The sequence below is a fragment of the Manduca sexta genome, chromosome 27 (genome assembly GCF_014839805.1).
Source record: "Manduca sexta isolate Smith_Timp_Sample1 chromosome 27, JHU_Msex_v1.0, whole genome shotgun sequence".
NCBI classification, from domain to species: Eukaryota; Metazoa; Arthropoda; class Insecta; order Lepidoptera; family Sphingidae; genus Manduca; species Manduca sexta.
Genome location: NC_051141.1, coordinates 12,463,577 through 12,484,273, shown reverse-complemented (window position 1 = coordinate 12,484,273; position 20,697 = coordinate 12,463,577). Strand labels below are relative to the sequence as shown.

The 20,697-nt window shown below is 34.2% G+C and overlaps 1 protein-coding gene across 1 annotated transcript in view; it reads left to right on the top strand.

The window, feature by feature from the left end:
• Positions 1 to 20,697, top strand: part of LOC115445020 (kalirin) — a 198,876-nt gene that overhangs the window by 91,797 nt on the left and 86,382 nt on the right. Inside the window, 2 exon segments of the mRNA XM_037443954.1 lie at positions 12,593 to 12,772; positions 12,775 to 12,856. Coding sequence (XP_037299851.1) covers positions 12,593 to 12,772; positions 12,775 to 12,856 — 262 coding nt within the window.

Here is a 20,697-nt window from a genome sequence, read left to right as displayed (position 1 = left end):
GACCCGTCACACCAATCCTTTTCAATTGAAGGTGATAACACATCGGTTATTTGTCACTCAAGTTAATAGATCCTCTTGGGGAACTAAACGATGACCAATCATAGAGAACAGGATGAACGCTCCACTCCAACCACGTTGCGTCCAATGAGATTTTCTCAAGGAAAATACAAATGGACTCAAGGTCGAGCTTAAGCATACTTCGGACTAACAATTACTACTTTAGTGGAGCAATTTATTCTGAACGCGTTACATTATGTATGGCAATTATTTATATTATTAAAAAATATTATGTAAATATTTACACACATACATGAAACTACATTTATCTCAGACACTATTCCATGTTAAGATGAGCTAGGACAGCATTAAAATCAAAATTAGGAATATATGTTACTCTCGATACTCGATATTATGAGCACTAACAGAAATTGAGTAATTGCATATAATATAATATAATGAACTTCAATTATATTACATAGCGTTCACTTTATAAATATACAAAGTTGGAAATGGCCTTGGGGAAGTTTTGTAATCTTAAGCGTTAACTATTACCGAGTTTAAATTAACTTGTAATTTGTATCTTCGTCTTATGCTCTATTCAATAAATAAATACGCTAAAGTTAATTTATATGTCGCAAGAGTTCAATCATTTTCTATTACGAGGTTATAATATTGTATGTTTAACAAAAATATCGTACTTAAGTACGCTATTTAAGGCACCTCGGTTTCTTTTTCGCCAGTTAGTAATAGTTTGGAAAGGCTCCTCCTATGACATGCCTTCCGCCTCGTTTATATGTTAATGAGCGTTTGTCATAAAGTAACCGATAGAGCAATATTGTACCGTACAACAACATGCCAGGTAATTGCTTCTTAGCGAAATTGTCGACGAGATTCATATAGCAGTAATTCATCTTTCCACGTCTTGAAATTGAGATTTCGAAATATATGGTTAGTACTTTTATTTTTTATGTGATAGCGTTTTTTTTTAAATGGTTACATTTGGAACATTTTGGTTGAAACCAGAATTGTCTATTTTTATTGATTAAACCAAAACTTCAATTAGCAATATTTTTATACCTATTAAAAAAATGCTAAAAAAATTAATAACTATTACATTGAATTATTTATGTTTTCCTTGCATTTAATCATTACAAATTCCTGTTATTGTGTGAAACTTATACTGTTTTAAACTGCAATTTGTCCATATTTGCCATTAATGGCCGAATGTAATAAACATCCCTGTCGCGCCAGGTCTATTCTAAAAATAAACTTATTATAATAGTCATCATTATTATGGACACTCAGTTCGAACTTTAGTTTGAGTGGATAATTCAATAATCAATCCGGACATATTTAACCAAACAGTTATTAATTTCCGCCTTAGCCGAACTGGCACGATAAAGTTCTACTTGAAAAAAGTATATTGATTGGGTATTTGCTATTTTGATTGTAGCAAAACGGATGAAATATGGGTAGGTTCATTCAACCGAAGTAGACATGGACTGCGTTCGAATTTTTAAAGCATTAAACGAAAAAGTGCAACTTGTCATGAAAAAAATAATTGTGGATGAGGTAGTCTCACAATCGGTGAATGATACAGGGGCCTTATTCTCTATCCCGCACGTTATATTAACAGTGCGTAACAAGCGCGTAACACAACGGATCATGTTTAGGACTATAGAAATTTGTCTTACAGAATACCATTCCACGCACATTTCTCGAAGATAACATGACACGGTCGCGTTACGCGGCTACACTATCATACAGAATAAGGGCCCAGAAGAAGTTCCATAACATGCGTTTCACAAAAAGTACAACAAAAAAGATACCAGATGTGGAAGAAGGTGGTAATTTTTGTAAATTAAGATAATGATGAATGTCTCCGACATTTAATATGAACTTTTATCAAAGCTTTTGTGAAATCTATTGACCTAACAGACTGATCAAAGAGAATAAATAAACTGATCGTAACAATTTAATAGGTGTAGTGTAGTTAATTTGTCTATCTAGTGCAAGCTGGATCTTTGAAAATTATGGCACGCTAAGAAATTCCAAATTAGGCATATTATAGCTTTAGGACCATGTAAGCAACTGAATCTACTGCATTCATTCACAAAGCACGTTTAAAATTCGCGTTTTATGTAATATTTAGTTCCTATGTGCACATTCTTATAGACATGTAAAACGGATTATAGATATACAAAGTGGAGTACAAAACTGTATCACGTACGAAGATGATGGATTTAAATTCACGTAATTTTAAATTGGTAGTTACGAATCTGTGAGGAAGCAGATAAACGTACCTAGTGAGGTGACAGATAAACATACCCGCGTAAATATAAACAGATACCCTTACAGATTTCTTTTTAAATTGCCTGTTAGGTAAAACGAGAAGACAGAACTCGTAACTTGAAAAAGTATGTCGCGGGTTACCTTAGTTTTAGGAAACTTAATTGTATTTAGGCTAATTTTAGTAAAGTTATTTTTTTGAGTCGGATGGTATTCGACATGTGGTTCTTAATCCGGAATATAAGAATAGTGATTGCATATTCGATTTATATTATGTTGCGGGAGTTAAGGTATCTCTGTGAAGTCTGTCTGAATGTGAACATCAAACGTGCAGTCTTACTGAGCACACTATTTCATTCGCACGGTGTTGGAAATATCTAGTCAAGGTCCAAATGCTATTTCATCTGTCTGTAGACGATGTGTCAGTTTATTATAGCCGCTTGAGTCATCACACAAAAATCTTGATGTAATCGAATTCCAATACTACTATTTTCTCGACACAACGTTTGTTTAATTTAAGGCCGTTAATGCATAAGCATGTCAGCTTCTCATGACAAGATTTTCCGTCAAAGTATCAAAATAAATAGGTGATGCCATGAACTTGGGCAGACTGACCTAGTACACTGAATCTAATTCTGATATGGAAGTAAAACCTACTTTCAGCCAAATGGGGACGTGTCAGTCTTACTAAACAATTCTGTTACGGTAGCATGTATTAGTAGTTCCTATATAAGTACAGTTTTTAGGAATTCAGGTTTCCGTTATTACAATATACATCATTATTTTTTATTAACATGAAAATATAAATGGTTTTTTACCATGGAAAACTGCTGAAAATACGACGGACCACGTTTCGTAATTAAAATTATTTACAAAATTTTTACTTTTTAGTTTTTATAGTTTCTCATGACTACACAGCCCCTAACAAAGTTTGGCGTGCTGAAAAATTTAAAATCAAGTGTTTTGCACGAAGCGGTTTTTCGTTATGAACAACTGTAATACCATATCGAATTTGATGCTGGAAAAGGCACCCTGGGCGTAATAATTTGTAGTTGTGCTAACGAACTTCTACAATACTATACTGCTTCACAGTTAAGCGAATTTATTGTAGTCATCATTTGATTACAGGCGATCTTATTTGTAATGTTAGTGTAGTCGGATACTATAGAGACTAGAAGTTTAGAAGTTAAAATGAAAAAAATAAATAAAACGGATTATAAATGTCGGCGTTATGGAGTAACATTCATTAAAGTTAGTGAAACTGAATTAAAAACTTCTTTCTTTTTAGTGACGCGTCGCGCTACAACAATTATGATTGAATACACATTTTGACCACCACACGAACGCTAGTATTATGGAAATGTATACAGCTTCAAGTTCCGACAGTAGCGCGTTTACTACGTGCCGCTTTAAAACATGTGCATTGGCATCAGCCAATGTTTTTATTGAATAAAAACGCGCAGCGACGCTCGTATTTAATAGGCTGCCTGTATTACCCCTAAAGAAAACGCATACATAACGATTTTTAGTAAAAAAAATAAATTTTATACTTACAATTGCTATGTGGATATAATATTATTGTGAACTCTAGCCCTTGCTCTGATTGGAAAACAGCATGTTTAATACATAGGTCTCCAAGGTTACTAAAGCTTTTAATCATGACTTAAAATTAGGTTTTTTCTTCGAGTTAAAAATATCATAAGTTTTATCTTTCAGTTTACATTTTAATTCTTCCTGGACTTGTCGAGCTGGCACATTTTAACAAATGGGTTCGACCGTTTAAATTTTTTTACAAAATTATAAAATTTCTCACATTCTATATGTCTCTTGGAAAAATGTGGGGCATGATATGTATATACCTATTTGTTGTTTTGTCTTAATCGAAGTTTTAATGTTAAACACTAAATAAATATATGTATAAATTTATGGCTATCATCTAATAACGGGGTACAGAAGTGAAGCGATCACCCGTCGCAGGTAGATACTATCACGATGATTCATCCGCCGCGCACGAGACTCACAGTTCGATGTAATATAACTTGCGCGCTGCACTTGTTTGTTTACATCATTTTGAGGATTATAATGTACAAATTATTACTTTTAATTATTGTGGTATGCAGGCATTGATGCTGTTTGTCGTATCGTGGTCGGTATTTTGGAGTATAAACTTTTGAACTTGATAAATTAATTATTGTTTAATGGAGACAAAATTGTAATCGTGTGACGAGTACGACATAATCTAAAATATTAATTTGACCAGCTATTACATAACCGAGGTATTTTATCACTAATTCATTCACACGCCACACTGTCAGCGTTAATGAATGTTGATCGCAAATTTAGACTAATTCCACGTCGCAACTCATAACTTAATTATAGTCTATCGCGTGATGGCACGTCAACTTATAACTTCGTCATTGTACACTATGAAACAAAATATACCATAAATTTGTCGTGTTTAAAATTAAATACGCATTTTACTATTACCTCGTAATTAGCTTTTTCAGTTTAATGCCGAGCCAATCGCGTGCTGGGCCCTTATTCTGTATGATAGTGTAAGCGCGTAACGCGGCCGTGTCATGTTATCTTCGAGAAATGTGCGTGGAATGGTATTCTGTAAGCCAAATCTCTATAGTCCTAAACATGACGCGTTGTGTTGCGTGCTTGTTACGCACTGTCACAATAACGTGTGAGATAGAGAATAAGGGCCCTGATGGAAAGCGTTATAATCGTTTATAAACAGTAATAATGGCATTCGAAATTTAAATATCAAAGAGCTGCGCTTGTCGCCCTTCTTGTTTTTTTTTTTATTTCGCGGAGAAAGTCCCTTATTACTACCGCCCAACCTTCGTGGGGGGTGACTGAACGGTTATGGTGGGGTAACCGTGCCTTATGGGGCGGGGGGGGGGGCTCAAAAGCCCCCGCGTACCGAAGGACGCCCTCGGTGTCTACGGCAGCATGAGGCCAACTACACACTGCCGTCCATCCCGGGGTTCAACCGAAAAATGTGCAAGAATGCACATAAATGCACTGGGGTGGACAGCCTCCTGCTGCCCGCCGACGACCCCCTTCGTGGCCCCTATTAGTCGCCTATTACGATAGGCCGGGGATACCGTGGTGAATTCTTCAAACGCCCCCATTCCACAGGTCGGTGCGCTTGTCGCCCTGACATATTATATGTTAATAAGTCTCTATACCCTGTAATATCAGTGGCTACAATGTCTTTTTAAATCGGAACACTGCAATACCGGTACATATCTGCTTAGCCGTAGAAATAGATATTGCAATTTTAAAATTAAACTATTTTGTTGATTTTATCGCGGTTTCTATACCTGCAATGTTGCACCAGGGCGTCCCGCGACCGCGACGGTTGCAGTCTTCGAAACGCTGGGAGAAAATTATAATATAAAAACCGCGATAAAATCCGCAAAATAGTTTCATTTTAATGCTAACATTCGCGTAAACATACGAAATTATTAGATTTTGCAATAGTGTAGATTTAATTAAAAGGGGGTTGGTAAATCCGCCTAAGTTATGTGACTTATATATATATATATATACCTAGTCTTGCCATAAATATTGTAATAAAGAAAAAAGAAAATTGTTAACTGCAAATAACATTTATTACTTTTACAGTGTGTCAGTTTAATACATAAATATAAAACAATTAAAAATATAAAAAGCTTATTCGAAGTGGTCTCCATTGGCTGCAATACAGTCCTTTTAAACGATGAGGCCAGTTATCAATAGAAGCACGCACTCTTTCCATGGGAAAATTCTTCACTGCCAATCGTATAGATTGTTTTAGGGACTCCAAATTATCATGGCGTTTAGAGCAAGCTGTACTCTCTAAAACTGACCACAAATCATAATCCAGCGGATTAAGATCGGGACTAGACGACGGCCAGTCTTCAGCTCTGATGAAGTCCGAAACGTTCGATTCCAACCAAGACTGCGTGGACCGAGCTTTATGACCCGGCGCCGAGTCTTGCTGGAAGGACCATACTTGGTTATTGAACATGGTGATGTTAAGGGGCTTAACTACCTTCTCAAGAATGGTATCTTGATACACTTGTGCCGATGTTTTGATACCTTTTCACAAAAATATGGCTCAGTCACTCCTTCATAGCTAACACCCCACCAAACCATCACTGAAGTCGGATAATGTCCACGTTGCACTCTGTCGACTAATTGGGAAGCTTCCTTAGAGCTTTGAGCATAAATACGGTCATTTTGTTTGTTAAAATGTTGCTCAATTGTAAAAATTTTCTCATCCGTAAACAAAATTTTTCTGTGACCTCCCTTTGCGTACCGCTTCAGTAGTTGTTTCGATTTTACCACCCTATTCTTCTTTAAATTATCAGTTAAGAAATGGCCAGTGCGTCTCTTATAGGCTGCAAGTCCTAAGTCATCTTTTAAAATACGCGACATGGTTCTAGGTGCTATCTTCATTTCCCGAGATAAAATCTTTTGCTTTCGGACAGGATTTCTTCGAATTCTTTCCCTTACTGCTTTGACCACCTTTTTCGTACGAACACTACGTGGACGGCCAGATCTTTTCTGTCACAAACAGAGGAGGTCTCATTGTACCTATTAATAGCCCGGTACACAAACATTTTACTAATACCAAGTGTATGGAGAGTTTTAAAAATTGCATTTGGCTCCATACCTACTTTGTGTAATGCTATCACAGCGATTCGGTTCTCTTTATCACCCCACACCATTTTAATATCGCAAAATATTTTACAATGTATTGGCGCCAAAATGAGAAAACACAATGAACAATCGTATAAAAATGACAGATTCGAAATTCAAATGTAATATTTTTTTATAATTAAGTGTAACAGTATTTATGGCCAGACTAAGTATATAGATCATAATCCTTTGCCAGTTGATACAAATATCCCAGCAAGTTCGAAACCGAATGTATACAAGTTCATCTCGAAGCGTGACAATGCTTAGATACTAAAACTCAATGACGTTTTACACATAGACGCGTCATACACTAACATAATTGCACATAAAAACAGCACAGTATTTACTATAGTCACAGCCATAGAGTACGTAATATACTACGTAAGAAGAGGCGGCACTTAGTACATTGAATTTGAGCTCACGCACACATACCTGAGCCCAGTAGGATTACATTTTGTACCAACATTACGCAGAAAAAATGATACGCAAGGCTGCCAACTTACTATAAATCTGCTCGTTTCTAGAGACGTTCCTTATTTAATCGATATTATCGATAATTTTGTATCGACAGCTTTATATCGATAAAAATGGCTGACCATAAATCTTACACTGGTATAAATTATGATTGAATTTAGAATATTAAAAATAAAACATCCACAATTTTTAATAATTCCCTTTATTTAATTAGAAAATACACAATATTATCACGTGAATTTCTTATGTATAAATTGTATAATGTTTAGGTCTCCTACTTAGAAATTCATAACACTCCAGTTTTCCGTTATTTATTTCCAATTTTATATGGAAATTGAAAAATTTTATACCTTACAGATATGATCTTTTTCCGTCTAATCAACAATTACTATGATACAATTATTGCAAGGGCAAATTCATAGATTTCACACCTGCCTTTTTTGATTAGGTTACTAAGCATAGAATTGAAACTCCATAATCTAGAGTATTCTCTTCAACGACTACCTGAGGTTGTAAATTTGAATTAAATATACATCACTTTTATGTAATGTTTTAAATCATAATATAAATTTTCTGTTACCGGCGTAGATCAAGTGGATACTTAGCCATAAATATGTTTGACTTTGGGTACTTTTGTATGCCACAAACCTCACATTTTTATACACATTAATTCTTTTCCCATTCTCGCACACAAAATCAATAAACTACACAAATGTAAACAGAATTAGAGTCAATATCTCGGAATAATAAGAATCACTATCTCGTAACACACATTACACAAATTCCTTCAAGAAGAAATATACACAAAACGGAAAAGCTGGCTCAACTCAACGTATTCGGCATAAAACTTAACTTATTATTGAACATAATCGCAATTATACAATTTTTGCAAATAAACTTCAACAATGACAAATCTACCGTCAATAATGGCGGCAAATTATCAACTATCATGGTAGCCAACATACTTTCAAAATTTATTGGATTATTATGTTGGTACAAGATGTTACGATGAGACGTGCTTTTGTCAACCAAAACTAAACTCTATGTAACGGCATTAAGATATATAATCATTCATCATTACACAAAATGTTCTAAGTGTCCACCCCCTGGTCATAGCCCTAGCGGCTCGCATTGATAGGGCCCGAGCGGGCCCGAGTGTGCCCGAGTGGGCCCGAGCGTCGACCACCCGGTTGCCATGACAGACGAATAAAATGCATTTATTAGTTGAAAAATAAGTTAAATAGTGTATAATTATTACTAACGTATGAAATTAAACGTTATTTTTCATTCTAAGTTGGAGTATAATTTGTACACTGTCTAAAAAACACAGGAAGGCAATATATTTATAAAAATACAAAAGTTAGTAAGCCGACTAGCCGCGACAGTGGTTGGAGGTTGACTAACTGAATGTCGGGCAATTACCTTGCTTTCGTCTTGTCAGTATTGAGCTCGGACAAGGTATCTATGTAATAAAAACATCTTAGCTAAAACGTGTTTAATTCCACATTATGTATTATATGCAATTTCATATTAACATTTTGTATCCGTAACAATGATTTTATGGTATTATATAGTCATGCTAAATTACCCACTTCAACGTCTCTTGAAAGTTACAACACCAATAAAGGTGTTCTATAAAACATTTTATCGGCCCAATTACACTGTTGTATCCCACGTGGCATTGGGCGTTTCGCCCGAAAACAAAATTGGATAAATTAATCTAAATCAACAGTTATCTTTGATTTTCCTTGAAACAAATATACCGAATTGGATAAGGTCTGTGTTGCTTCGACATTTATTGCCGCGTGAGGACAGGCCACTTGTTACGGCTCTTCTTAAAAAACTGTGATAAATATTGATACTTACATATTTTTAAAATATTATTGTTGGGCTGGAATATAATACTTTAAGTCCATTGCTTTATTAAGCTGTATATGTTTTCAATCCTTGGCAGTCAAAGTCTCTGCGTTGTAAACATGATTTGCAAATTAACATCTTGTTAAATATAATTTAAATGTTTGTTGTATAAAATAAAAATAAATGCCTTCTATACGATCTAAATCGTCATACAGGTGGGGCCTGACCTGAAAATAATTTAAATTTGTCCAAAGTTTTTTCTGATGCGCCCCTTAGAGGATCTCAAATGACATTTTTTGCATGCTGTCATGTATGCATGACAGTATTGTTGTATTGATTGATACGAATCACATGAAAATTACGTGCGTTGATTGACAATTCCTTCTTTTTGTCATCACGCAGTTGTAATTGATATGTATGCATATATGGATTAGCTCATTTCGTTCTGAATCGGCGTCGACGATGCTTATGGATAGCGTGCCACAACAGCTTTCTGACGACGACGCGACCTTATCGTGAGTGCAGATGCAAAGTACTTCGTAGTGTTAAATATATTTATGTTTAAAGTTTGTCCCGAATTATAGAACGCCAAGAGAAAAAAAAACAAGAAAAACGTTTTATCAATCGGTTATTGATGCTTCAATAAAGAACTTAAGGTTTAAGAATCATTTATTTCTCATAAGATTATAAATAAATCACTTACTGAGAAAACTACTTAACATAGTTATTCTATACAGGCGAGCATTTTATAAAGATTGCATACTATTACAATGACAAGTAACAATTAACAACAATGATAGCCAAATTTACAAATAATAATTTCATAGACATGAATGGTATGGTGGTGGTACATTTTATTAAATCAACATCAACTATTATTCATAACACCCATCAATATAAGTACACAACAAATACAACTACAAACAGCAGAATCACATTTTTTGCAAGTCCAATAGTATTTTGGTGGGTAATTTTGTGTAGGGATAACCACCCGAGGTACCGCGGCGGCAATGTTCCAATAACTCGGAATAACAGTCTACATTGTAACTGGGCCAGTTGGACGAAACAATTAGTCAGTTAATCACCGATTAAACTTCTAAAGTTAAATTATATCTACTGTATTTGTATATATTTTTTTTTACTATTATTATTATTATTTTTATCTGTTATGTATATATGTATACACTAATACATCCATATACATGTACACACAAAATATATATACATACATACATGTAAGTTCCTAATAAATTATTTATTAATATATATGGTTATGTAAGTTGTTGTTTACAAGAATATGATTTTTTTTTTTTAGTTTAACTGTATAACATGTGTATAATTTAGGTTTAAAATGTGATGCCTTAGGGCTTTTTTAAAAGAAGCCGTAGATCGTATTTCCTTTATGTCTTTTGGCAATTTATTATATAATTTCGCTCCCTCAAACAAAATACTACTCCTGCCATAGTGAGTCCTGGGTGTACGAAGAACAATATTGTTGGCCTGCCTTGTTTTAATTTTTTGTATATCTGTTCTTTTTGTGAATGTGATGCGACAATGACACACGTTCGTTTTGACCACCGTCTAGTGTTCTTTTTTTCAACGCATAGTTATAGTAAGTGTAAGAAAAAATAAGTTTTACTGTTACATTTTTTACAATAGCGCAGAAGGATCTCTTCACCCTACTATTCAAGCTGAAGTGAGATAAAATGGTTGATAGCATGTATGGAGCGTCAGCATGATAATTCACGTAGATGCATATCATACCACATAATCCTCTACTGTGTGCTTAAAGATTATAAATATTTCGTAATATTAAAAAAATCTTGAAACTGATCCTCATACCAAGTTTATTTTCAACATGCCTTAACTGTTCTACTGAAAATTTAATAACGTTAAAATGAATGCTCATATTAGTATGTCAATTGTCGAAATCCACTAGAGTCGCTATCGGCTGGCACGTCCACTTTATCGGTATTGTTGTCGGTGGCGGATCTTATCGTATATCGGTGAATTCCGTTATCGATAAGCTAGTGTTGAAGTGCCATCGATCCTTGTCCGCTACTGAGGTCCAAGCGCAAACTGAAACAACTTACGTGACATTCTTTCTCTAATTACGACAGCGAATTTGGACAGCGACAATACACCAATTTATATATATATTTTTTCATAATAATATATGTATTTCTACACACTTGTTCCCAATATTTTTCATTTTTATCCGATTGAAGAATTAAAATAAATATGTTTACAGTGTATAAATATGTTACTATGAATATTCATAGGCATTGGACGAGAATTTGAGACAATAAATTGCACAAAAACTTAAACGATGAAAATAGACACAATTTCCGATATTTTACTTTAAGATTTTTTAGTCTATACCAGTGAATAAACGGTCGATCTCGAGTGCCTTTTGAGTCGCTCTCGAGAAATAATTGGCGATAAATATCTATTTATCAAAAGTTTTAAGATAATCTTCAATTAGGCAAGAATAATCCCTTCATAGCTTGCATTTACCCTGCTTCAGTTGCAATACCTAAGCATGGAAACTTAGAGGTATCATAAAACCAGTCAGAAAAATTATGAAAAGGTATTTCCGCCACTGGGTGGAGTAAGTTATTTGATACTTGTTTGAAAATAGAACAAACCAGTTTAACAAGACCAACCAAACAATTCAAAGTTACAACGATCGCTTAATTTAAAGTATCTTTGTATATTGGCGAAACACAAAAACCTATTTGAAGACTGAATGGTTGTGAAGGAAGCATTTATTGAAGCGTACACTATACTTGAATATGTTAAAAAATTAATCAGCTATTAAGTCTGTTATTAGAGAACTTCAGTTATCTCGTCCGACTGTAACCGTTGCAGTCATGAGCCCCGGGCTCATGACTGCAAGGCACATTAACTAAAGCATGATCTCAAGGAATGTGCATATTTTTCTTTATAGTTCGATGAATCCACCAATATGACAGACACTGTTCAGCTGTGCATTTTCATTCGAATAATACTCAATGACAAGTCGGCTGAGGATTTTCGTTTTTTAAATAATTCCTCTCAATGTAAAGACCTCTTCTGCATCTTCGAATTCCAAGTTTTGAATTTCACTGTTTTATAATTTTCTCGAATGTGAATACCCTCTGATGGAATGTTGCGTTTCATTTCTGTTTCATAAATTTTTCATTTAATGGTTTAATATGTTAAACTGTTATGATTAATAATTGAAATATATTTTTTGTGTTTGATAAGGAGATTACAAGTATGTATTTCGTTACAGGCTGGTCCGGAAATGACATGGGTGGTGTCGGAGCATACGGCGGGTGGCGCCGGCGAGCTTACCGTGAGCAAGGGCCAGCAGGTGGAAGTGCTGGAGGCATGCCAGGGTCGGCCCGACTGGTGGGTAGTGCGCGTACCGGGCGAGCCGCCGCAGGAGGGCGCCGTGCCCGCCTCACGTGCTAAAAACCCCAGCCACAACATCATACACAGCAGAAGACTTCACCCTCCAGGCGCCCTCTGAGCCAACCCTGTGAAGAGTCTTTAGGTGAGTACCTATTCTGACACTTACTTACACTTACATTTTGTTCCAAAATATTTTTACTTGTTTCATCTAAAAATCGTAAAGTATCAAGTAACCAAACAAATTTTCATTTTCCAAAATTTATTTTCTTGGTATACGTGTGTGCCGTGGGGCTGGACATTAAATTCACGTGGCATGATTGTCTCTTTAAGATGATATAGTCATTTTGATATTGCGTTAATAAATGAAACTACATACTCGTCTTTATCGCTGCTGACATAATGCCAAAAATTATCAATATTTTCATAAAAAATCCCGGTTTCACAATTCTTATTTATTATCATGTGATACCTAAGTGGGAATATGGGAATATGTGGGGTGTGTGCGTGAGTATAATTCTGACTCGAAGTAGGATGATGTTGCCCATAGTTCAAAGTGGACTAGTCGCTGGCATCTTAGTCAATGGAGACTGTGATTTTCTGTAGTTTAATATAAGTGTATGCTTTAATCGCCCGAGAGACTTGGCGACTCGCCTCGCAGTGGCAAAATATAAGCTACTGCTAGGCGCCGGTAATCACTAAAAGCATGGGTTCAAATGGAAGTGAACAACTGTCGACGCGACCGGACGTCGCGCGCAAAAATGGCTCAATTTTTCTAACGTCTTCATAAAATATTTTAAACATTCCCTTTAATCCTTGTTCTTGCATCAAAAGATGTAGGTACCCAATACTATTTTTTCTTTTCTTTCGTTTTCTCATTATCATTAGTACCGCGACCTTTGCAGCTTCTTCGACGTCCCAACTGCGCAAAGGTACAAGAAACTCTACGCACGCTACGCATTTATTTTCTTCGAAACTTATACTTTTTCATTTACAGTTCAGATAACATATTGTAAGGTGTTAGTTTAGTTCCAAAATGATAGGTATGTGATTTTATTTAGTAACGCAATGTCAAATGAACCAGGTAGAATGGTCTTTTGACGGAAGATGATATTTAGCACATGTTTTTTAATGTACGTAAATTGAAATGTCTGTAGGATCAAAAGTCTTTACAAAGTATAAATGTTACATTATGCATAAATGACTAAGGCTCACAAAAAATGTACCATCACACACAGGAATTGTAACACACGATAACACACAGAAAACAGGTAACACACTGGAAAAATTGTCAAGATTAGTTCACACTAAAAAATAGTACTTTGTTTTAAATAAAATACTATATGCTCCAATTCGTTTATTTAACTCAAGAAAAATATTATTATATTCTAATCAAAATAATTAATATTATATAATTATAATAATAATTAAGCCTTTCCCGATAGAGCTTTTGTCTTTTGGCAGTGTGTTAGTGGCATCTAAAAACGGGAAATATTTAGATAATATTTTTTTTTACAAAACATGGAATGACTAACTTCAATCGTCATAGTTTTGACATGTGATCGCCATTATGATAATATTTCCAATGTAAACTGAGCTTTACACCTTTCACGTGTGTTACGTCACACAATTACGTAACACACGTAACCCACGTGAACAAACACACGTGAATAACATACCCTAAAATACCCGTAGAATACTTAAATGCAATGTAAATGAGTGATAAACGACATTATTTCACAATATACATATCCCTCTTATTTGTTTTTACACTTTATAGACAATTTTAGCTATTTACCGTGCAAAATTGCTTCTGAAAAGCCGCTAAAAACAAAGGACGAAAAATAACGTTAACCAAAGAATTCCCGTTTCTACAAAAACTAAGATGTTAGACAGAAAAATAACATATCATTTTGAAAGTAGTAAAGTCGTCATTATAAAAAAAATTGCATCATATGTTGCTACTACTTTAACAAAAAAAACTACTTCGTAACAAATCATTTGTATATGAAAGCTCACTATATACTTATAGAATATAGATATAGATTTCGTCTTGTATCACATACTTGTGATACAAGATGAAATCTATATCTATATTCTATATTTATCTCTATATCTATATTTATTAAAAATGATAAAAAACATGGGTTGCCTGATAAAATCTTGGCTAGGCTAAATTTAATTGTTTATTTAGAAACTACAAGTAAATGTGTATTATAATGGTATTAACTACCTGTGATCAGTTTAATGTTTACCTTTACGTAAGTATAGTAGTACATACATATTAGTATTTAGATGGTTAAATATTTGAAGTAGATTTGAAAGTTTGTGATTTCAAACACAAAATGTTTGTTAGAAGAAAATAAAAATTATATTTTCCTGATTTTGAAATAGCACCACGATAAAAGCAAAAGTTAATGAATAACCTTTCTTGATTATTTAAATTGATAATTATATATTTAAGTTTATCATGTAGGTATACTTAAACTGTTGGTCTGTTTGGCGATCGTGATATCTATTTCTATAAGGGGAAATTACATTTACAGTTTTATTTTGAAAATAAACAGATACTTATACGGAGGCCGTGTGGTTATAATTTTAATATTTACTTTTGTTATAACATATTAATAGGTAATATTTGTTATTAATGGAAGGAGAATTATCTAAATTTATTGTTCGATATTATGAATGTTTTAATTATTTACGCATAATAGGTAATTTAGGAGGTATGTCAACGTTTGTCGATTTCGAATCAAGACTAATTCGTTGTATTAGTTTTTGTTTTCCGATAAATTGCCCCCGATATTTTAACTGACGCTAATTTTTTTACACCGGATTACCTTTTGAAAAATTTCCCCCTTCGCCACTGTTAGATATTAATACAAAAATAACATATTCACACAAAATATGCTAATATTCGCATTAAAATGTGCAAATCGTAATATGGAAAAATATGAAGTGTTTTACATTAATATTTTGCTATTTCACGATAGATAGAGTAACCACCACATAAGCCCAAAATTTTTGTATGACAATCTTCCCAATGACAGCTCTATATCATCGTAGAACTATTTGCAGGAATAAGATTAAAGAATAGATAAAAAAGTTTATATTAGGTTAGGGAAAATCATCGCATTTTACATGAAAACTCAAGACTTCTTTTTTCAGTTAATTTAAATTAAATTACAAATGTTCGAAATAATTTTCATCCGCCGCTGATGTAAACAGAAACGAACAGGTGTAAATTTCTGCCACAGTGTGCGCTGCAATCGCTTTCCTAGAACCTCAACATGTACTTCTGACTTAGCCCATAAGCCTCCGTATCCTGACTACTGAGTTCTTAAAATCAATTAAGTTGATAGTTAAATAAATAAATCGCGTAATTTAGAATGGCTTTATGGTAATACGTAAGGTCAGAGGTTCCCAACGTTTTTTCTCACGGACTACTTCAAAAATTTTGCTGGTTTCGGTGGACCCCTTGCAGCTTAATTTCTACGATATTCCCCAAAATATGCAAGATTTTAAATGAACACTCGCTGACTTTTTTAAATATTATCGACCTACATTAATGTCAACATTTTAATTACGTAGACCCCTTTACGAATTGGGACCCCCCCCTCCCCCCTTTTTTGGTAATGCTAACGTAAATCACAGTGGAGTCTCCTGTGAACGCCTGGGGGTCCAACTGTACCACTTTGGGAATTAACACGTTAAATGATTATAATAATTATTATTATGATTTTAGTGTATAAACTGCACCCGTATAACTAAATATAGAATTTAATTATAGATCACAATTTATTTTCATCACTCATTGCTACTCAGAATTCGTAAAGCTTTTTACCGACAGATATAGTTTTTTACATTTTAACCAAATTTTATAGAAACACTAGAAAAATAGTTCTTTAATATACATTTTTCTTATCAAAATTTAAAAACACTGACCTTTAAGACAAGTTTATGCGATTCGAACTACCAATCAATAATATGTAAATCAAAAATAAAAATAGTTTTGCATGACGAAATCGGTTGTGATGTCGCGTCTATAATAACTTATAATTGAAAGTCTTTGTTACGCACGCATACTTTGGATTTCGGTATTTTCTCTCACGTTTTCCTTCTGTGACTGTGGTGTTAACAATGTGACCAGAGAATTAATTTATCGCATTCGTTAGTGCTATCGGTCGAAACGATGACAGCGGGCGTAGTTCTCGTTTTTTTTTGTTATATTTTTTATTATATTATGGCGCTTTCTATAACTGTGTACTTTGTTTTCAAATATGTTATTTTAAAACTGAGTTTACGCGAGATACAAAGACAGCATAGCTTTTGATAAAATCAAATTATAGGGTGGAAATAACTCGAAAGAATTGCGGGTTCATTATTTATTTACTTATGCCTACCTCTCCACACAACAATATACTTAGATACGGTATACTTAGATGTTTTCGTGATGATTTACTTTGCTAATCTACATGCAGACTTTGATTAAAAGTCGACATCTATGGAATGTTTTAATAATTTAAGTATTAGTTTAATGTAATGTATGTGATGTATTGAAAACATTAATTATAAATGTGATTATTTACACAAGAGCGACAGACTTTTTGAATACATGAACATAATATGTTACATGTTGTTGTGAAAATTTCATAGAATTTTAGGTCTATCAAAGGTTTTTAATCATCAATCTTGCATTAGTGCGCAACAACTGCTATTGCTGGGGAGTGTTATTATTTTAGATAGAAATATTGTTCAGTTACTTTTTCAACCTTGTAGGTATATCGAATACATGATTTAACCTAATAACATAAAAACAAATAATGATAAAAGACAATAAATGTGTTACAATAATTGACTGTTAAAGACATTTCTACTCAGACTGTGTGCAGACCAAACGATCAAGATTCTAAGACAAACACTGAGAAGCGCATGAATGTCCCATATACATTTTTTGGAATAGTCTTGTATACTCGGCTCCACCACTGTTGAAAAATTTTATCTTTTTCACTTTTCCGCTTTCTGTCTGTTTCAGTAAACGCAACCTAGATTGTGTTCAGTGTGTTTGATATCTGCGCGGAGTGAATAAGCCCAATTCATAATTGTGATATGTATTGATTTTATCCGGTTTCATATCTGTATTTGCTTTTTACTTTAACAATATATCTTTTCTGTTAACAATAATACATCTATACACTGATAGAATCACAACTTGTATTACTTTTGTGGAAAAATGTAATTAGACTGTTGGTACCTGTGACAACAATTGGTGGACGAAACACTAGCCATTGTAGATCGTGTTGAAAATCTAGAGACACGGTGTCTAACCATATAACACAATAGACCCGATTGAATAGAGTTAGCCTTTCGATAATTCGAATCACTTTCGGTTGAATGCCGTTAACGGGAAAGAGTTCTGGCACGGTCACTGGCACCCAAGACAGAACAGTATTCCCTGTAAGGCCGGAATAGCACCTTGTTATGTTAAAAGGCAGTGAGTGGGTCGGCGTAAAATACACTCTAGCTCTGCTTAGTACTCTTCAGGCGCATTGAAAGCATATTTAGACAATGTAACAATACGAAAAGGAACTTGTTTTTCGGTATGTGTTAAAATTATCGAAGATAAATAATATTTAGTGTGAGGAAAGTTGTTATTATTATGTAGATTATTAACATAATTCAGTATCTTTAGAGTAAGAAATAACAACATAATTATGATATGTATACATACTGTGTACTAACTACCATTATTCTGTTTTTATTTTATATTATTCAATTTGCGGTTGAAAGTAAATAGTTCTGCTGATATTTTTATAAAATAATGAATCTGGCGTACATAAAATGAGAAAAAATATTAAAGTATCGTAGTTTTCTTAAACCTTCGAGTTCTACGGGCGCGCAGAAAATTTATTGAATAAAATTTAATACAATAAAACTAAACAATTCAAGAGAGAACGCTATGCAATATAAAACACAATACACAACTTCCAGTGAATCCTTGACAGAGACCTGAGACGATTTATACGGCGCTCAATGATTCTAGTGCCTTTATTACAATTTGAAACCTACTGAGCTGTGGAAATGTTTCTGCTTACATTGTTTCTTTCAAGTATGCCCTTCGTAAATCAAATAATATATTATGTGACGCATAAGTGTCTGTTGTTTTATAATTGTATGGTTTCGTTAAAGTGTTGGCATATTTTTGTATTAACTGAACAACGCATACAGGAGCCACGGTCTGTGTGAAGTTATTTAATGCTTCGTAATTGATGAGTAATTTTAGTATCATTGGTTGAAGTTTGCAATTATTGGAGCAACAATGATATGTTGAACCCAAATAACACATCCACTATGTAAAATATATGGTATACACAGATGTGATGGGGTCCTGCGACGCGGTTGCTAATACTTTTGTCTGCTCACGCTGATACCCCTGAGGTACAACCGCAACATGTGCATTTTTGACCGGTTTTATATCGACGTATGATGAATTTTTACTATCATTAGAAATATATTCGCATAGTTTTCTGTTAGATCTAACGTATAGCCATAAATACACTTACTAGGTATAGTGTTATAAAGAAATGTATTAAGGTGGTGTCAAGTAGCTTGGTGCCGCTGTCGCCTGTTGCTCAGCTGGTTCTTGGTCGAGATTCCATGATTAGGCTATGCAGGCGGGATTTCTCCTGATTGATTACAAATAGTTATAAGAAAATAAGTAAGTTATTGTTACAAGAAAGCCGAAGTCCCTAAGAAATAAAAAAATGCATTTAGGACATAATCACAGTTTCCATGTTGTACGATCTATACAAACTGCAAGTGCTTTCGATCTATAACCGTCATACGAGTGCAAGCTTCTATGCAATATGTCTCTTAAGGCTCGTAACAATATGTCCCACATTTGTGTAGGATCTATAGTAAACATTTAAACTTCAGAACTATTTGATAAACAAAACGCTGTTATAATTTATAGTCAGACCTCAAAAACAAATATTCGATGTAACCGATATCTGGATTCAGCTTTAAAATACCGTTGTTGATATATGTTTAATAAAAAAAATAGTAACGAACTTAAGATGCTTACATAAACTTGTCTAGTATTATCTGACATCTCACTTCAGAGCGGAACTGCCATTAGTATATTACTATCGGTACTATTGTATTAATCTATACTTCTATAATGTTATATAAAGTTGAAGAGTTTGTTTGTTTGAACGCACTAATCGCAGGAACTACTGGGCCGAATTGAAAAAATATATAAGTGTTGGACGCCCATTTATCGAGGAAGGCTTATATACATCGTGCTATGACCAGTAGGAGCGGAGAATACGTGAAAAATGGGGAAACTTTACTCCTTTTGAGAGTTACCGTTGCGTGCGCAGCGTATACGTTTAATTTGCACAACAATCATGCATGCCGGAATTGTTCTTCTTAAAAAGATCTTTAAAATATATTTTAAAATAAAGTCCCTTGCCGTATCTTTGTGCCTGTCTGAACGCGATGAACTCAAAAACGAACTCTTTGTGCCTAATATATTTCGATGAAATTTCGTAAAGAGATAGTTTAAGACCGTCGGAAAGACTAAAGCTTTAAGCTTAAGCTACGCTGTATCCCGGGAAAATATATAGCGGGAGTTTTATCCCGGTAAACTCAAGCGGGCGGAGCCTTAAACAATAATACATAAACTTGCTATATATATACCTAACTAACTGACATGGCGACTAATCCCCCCTCTTACAGAAGTTTATTAACGACACGAAATACGCAATGTACACGGAAACCACCTTTGACGAATGTATATTTTCAATATAGGTACGGACTGATGATTAAGAGACCTTGTGGGACGGATCGGAACGAGTGCGGACCGGAATTTGCGTTAGATTTATATCATTTTAACAATGCACAATATTTGTTTCGGCCTGTAATTGGCCATTCCCGTTTTATTGTTGATTACTAAAAAACCTAACAAAAGCCAGGGAATTCTCA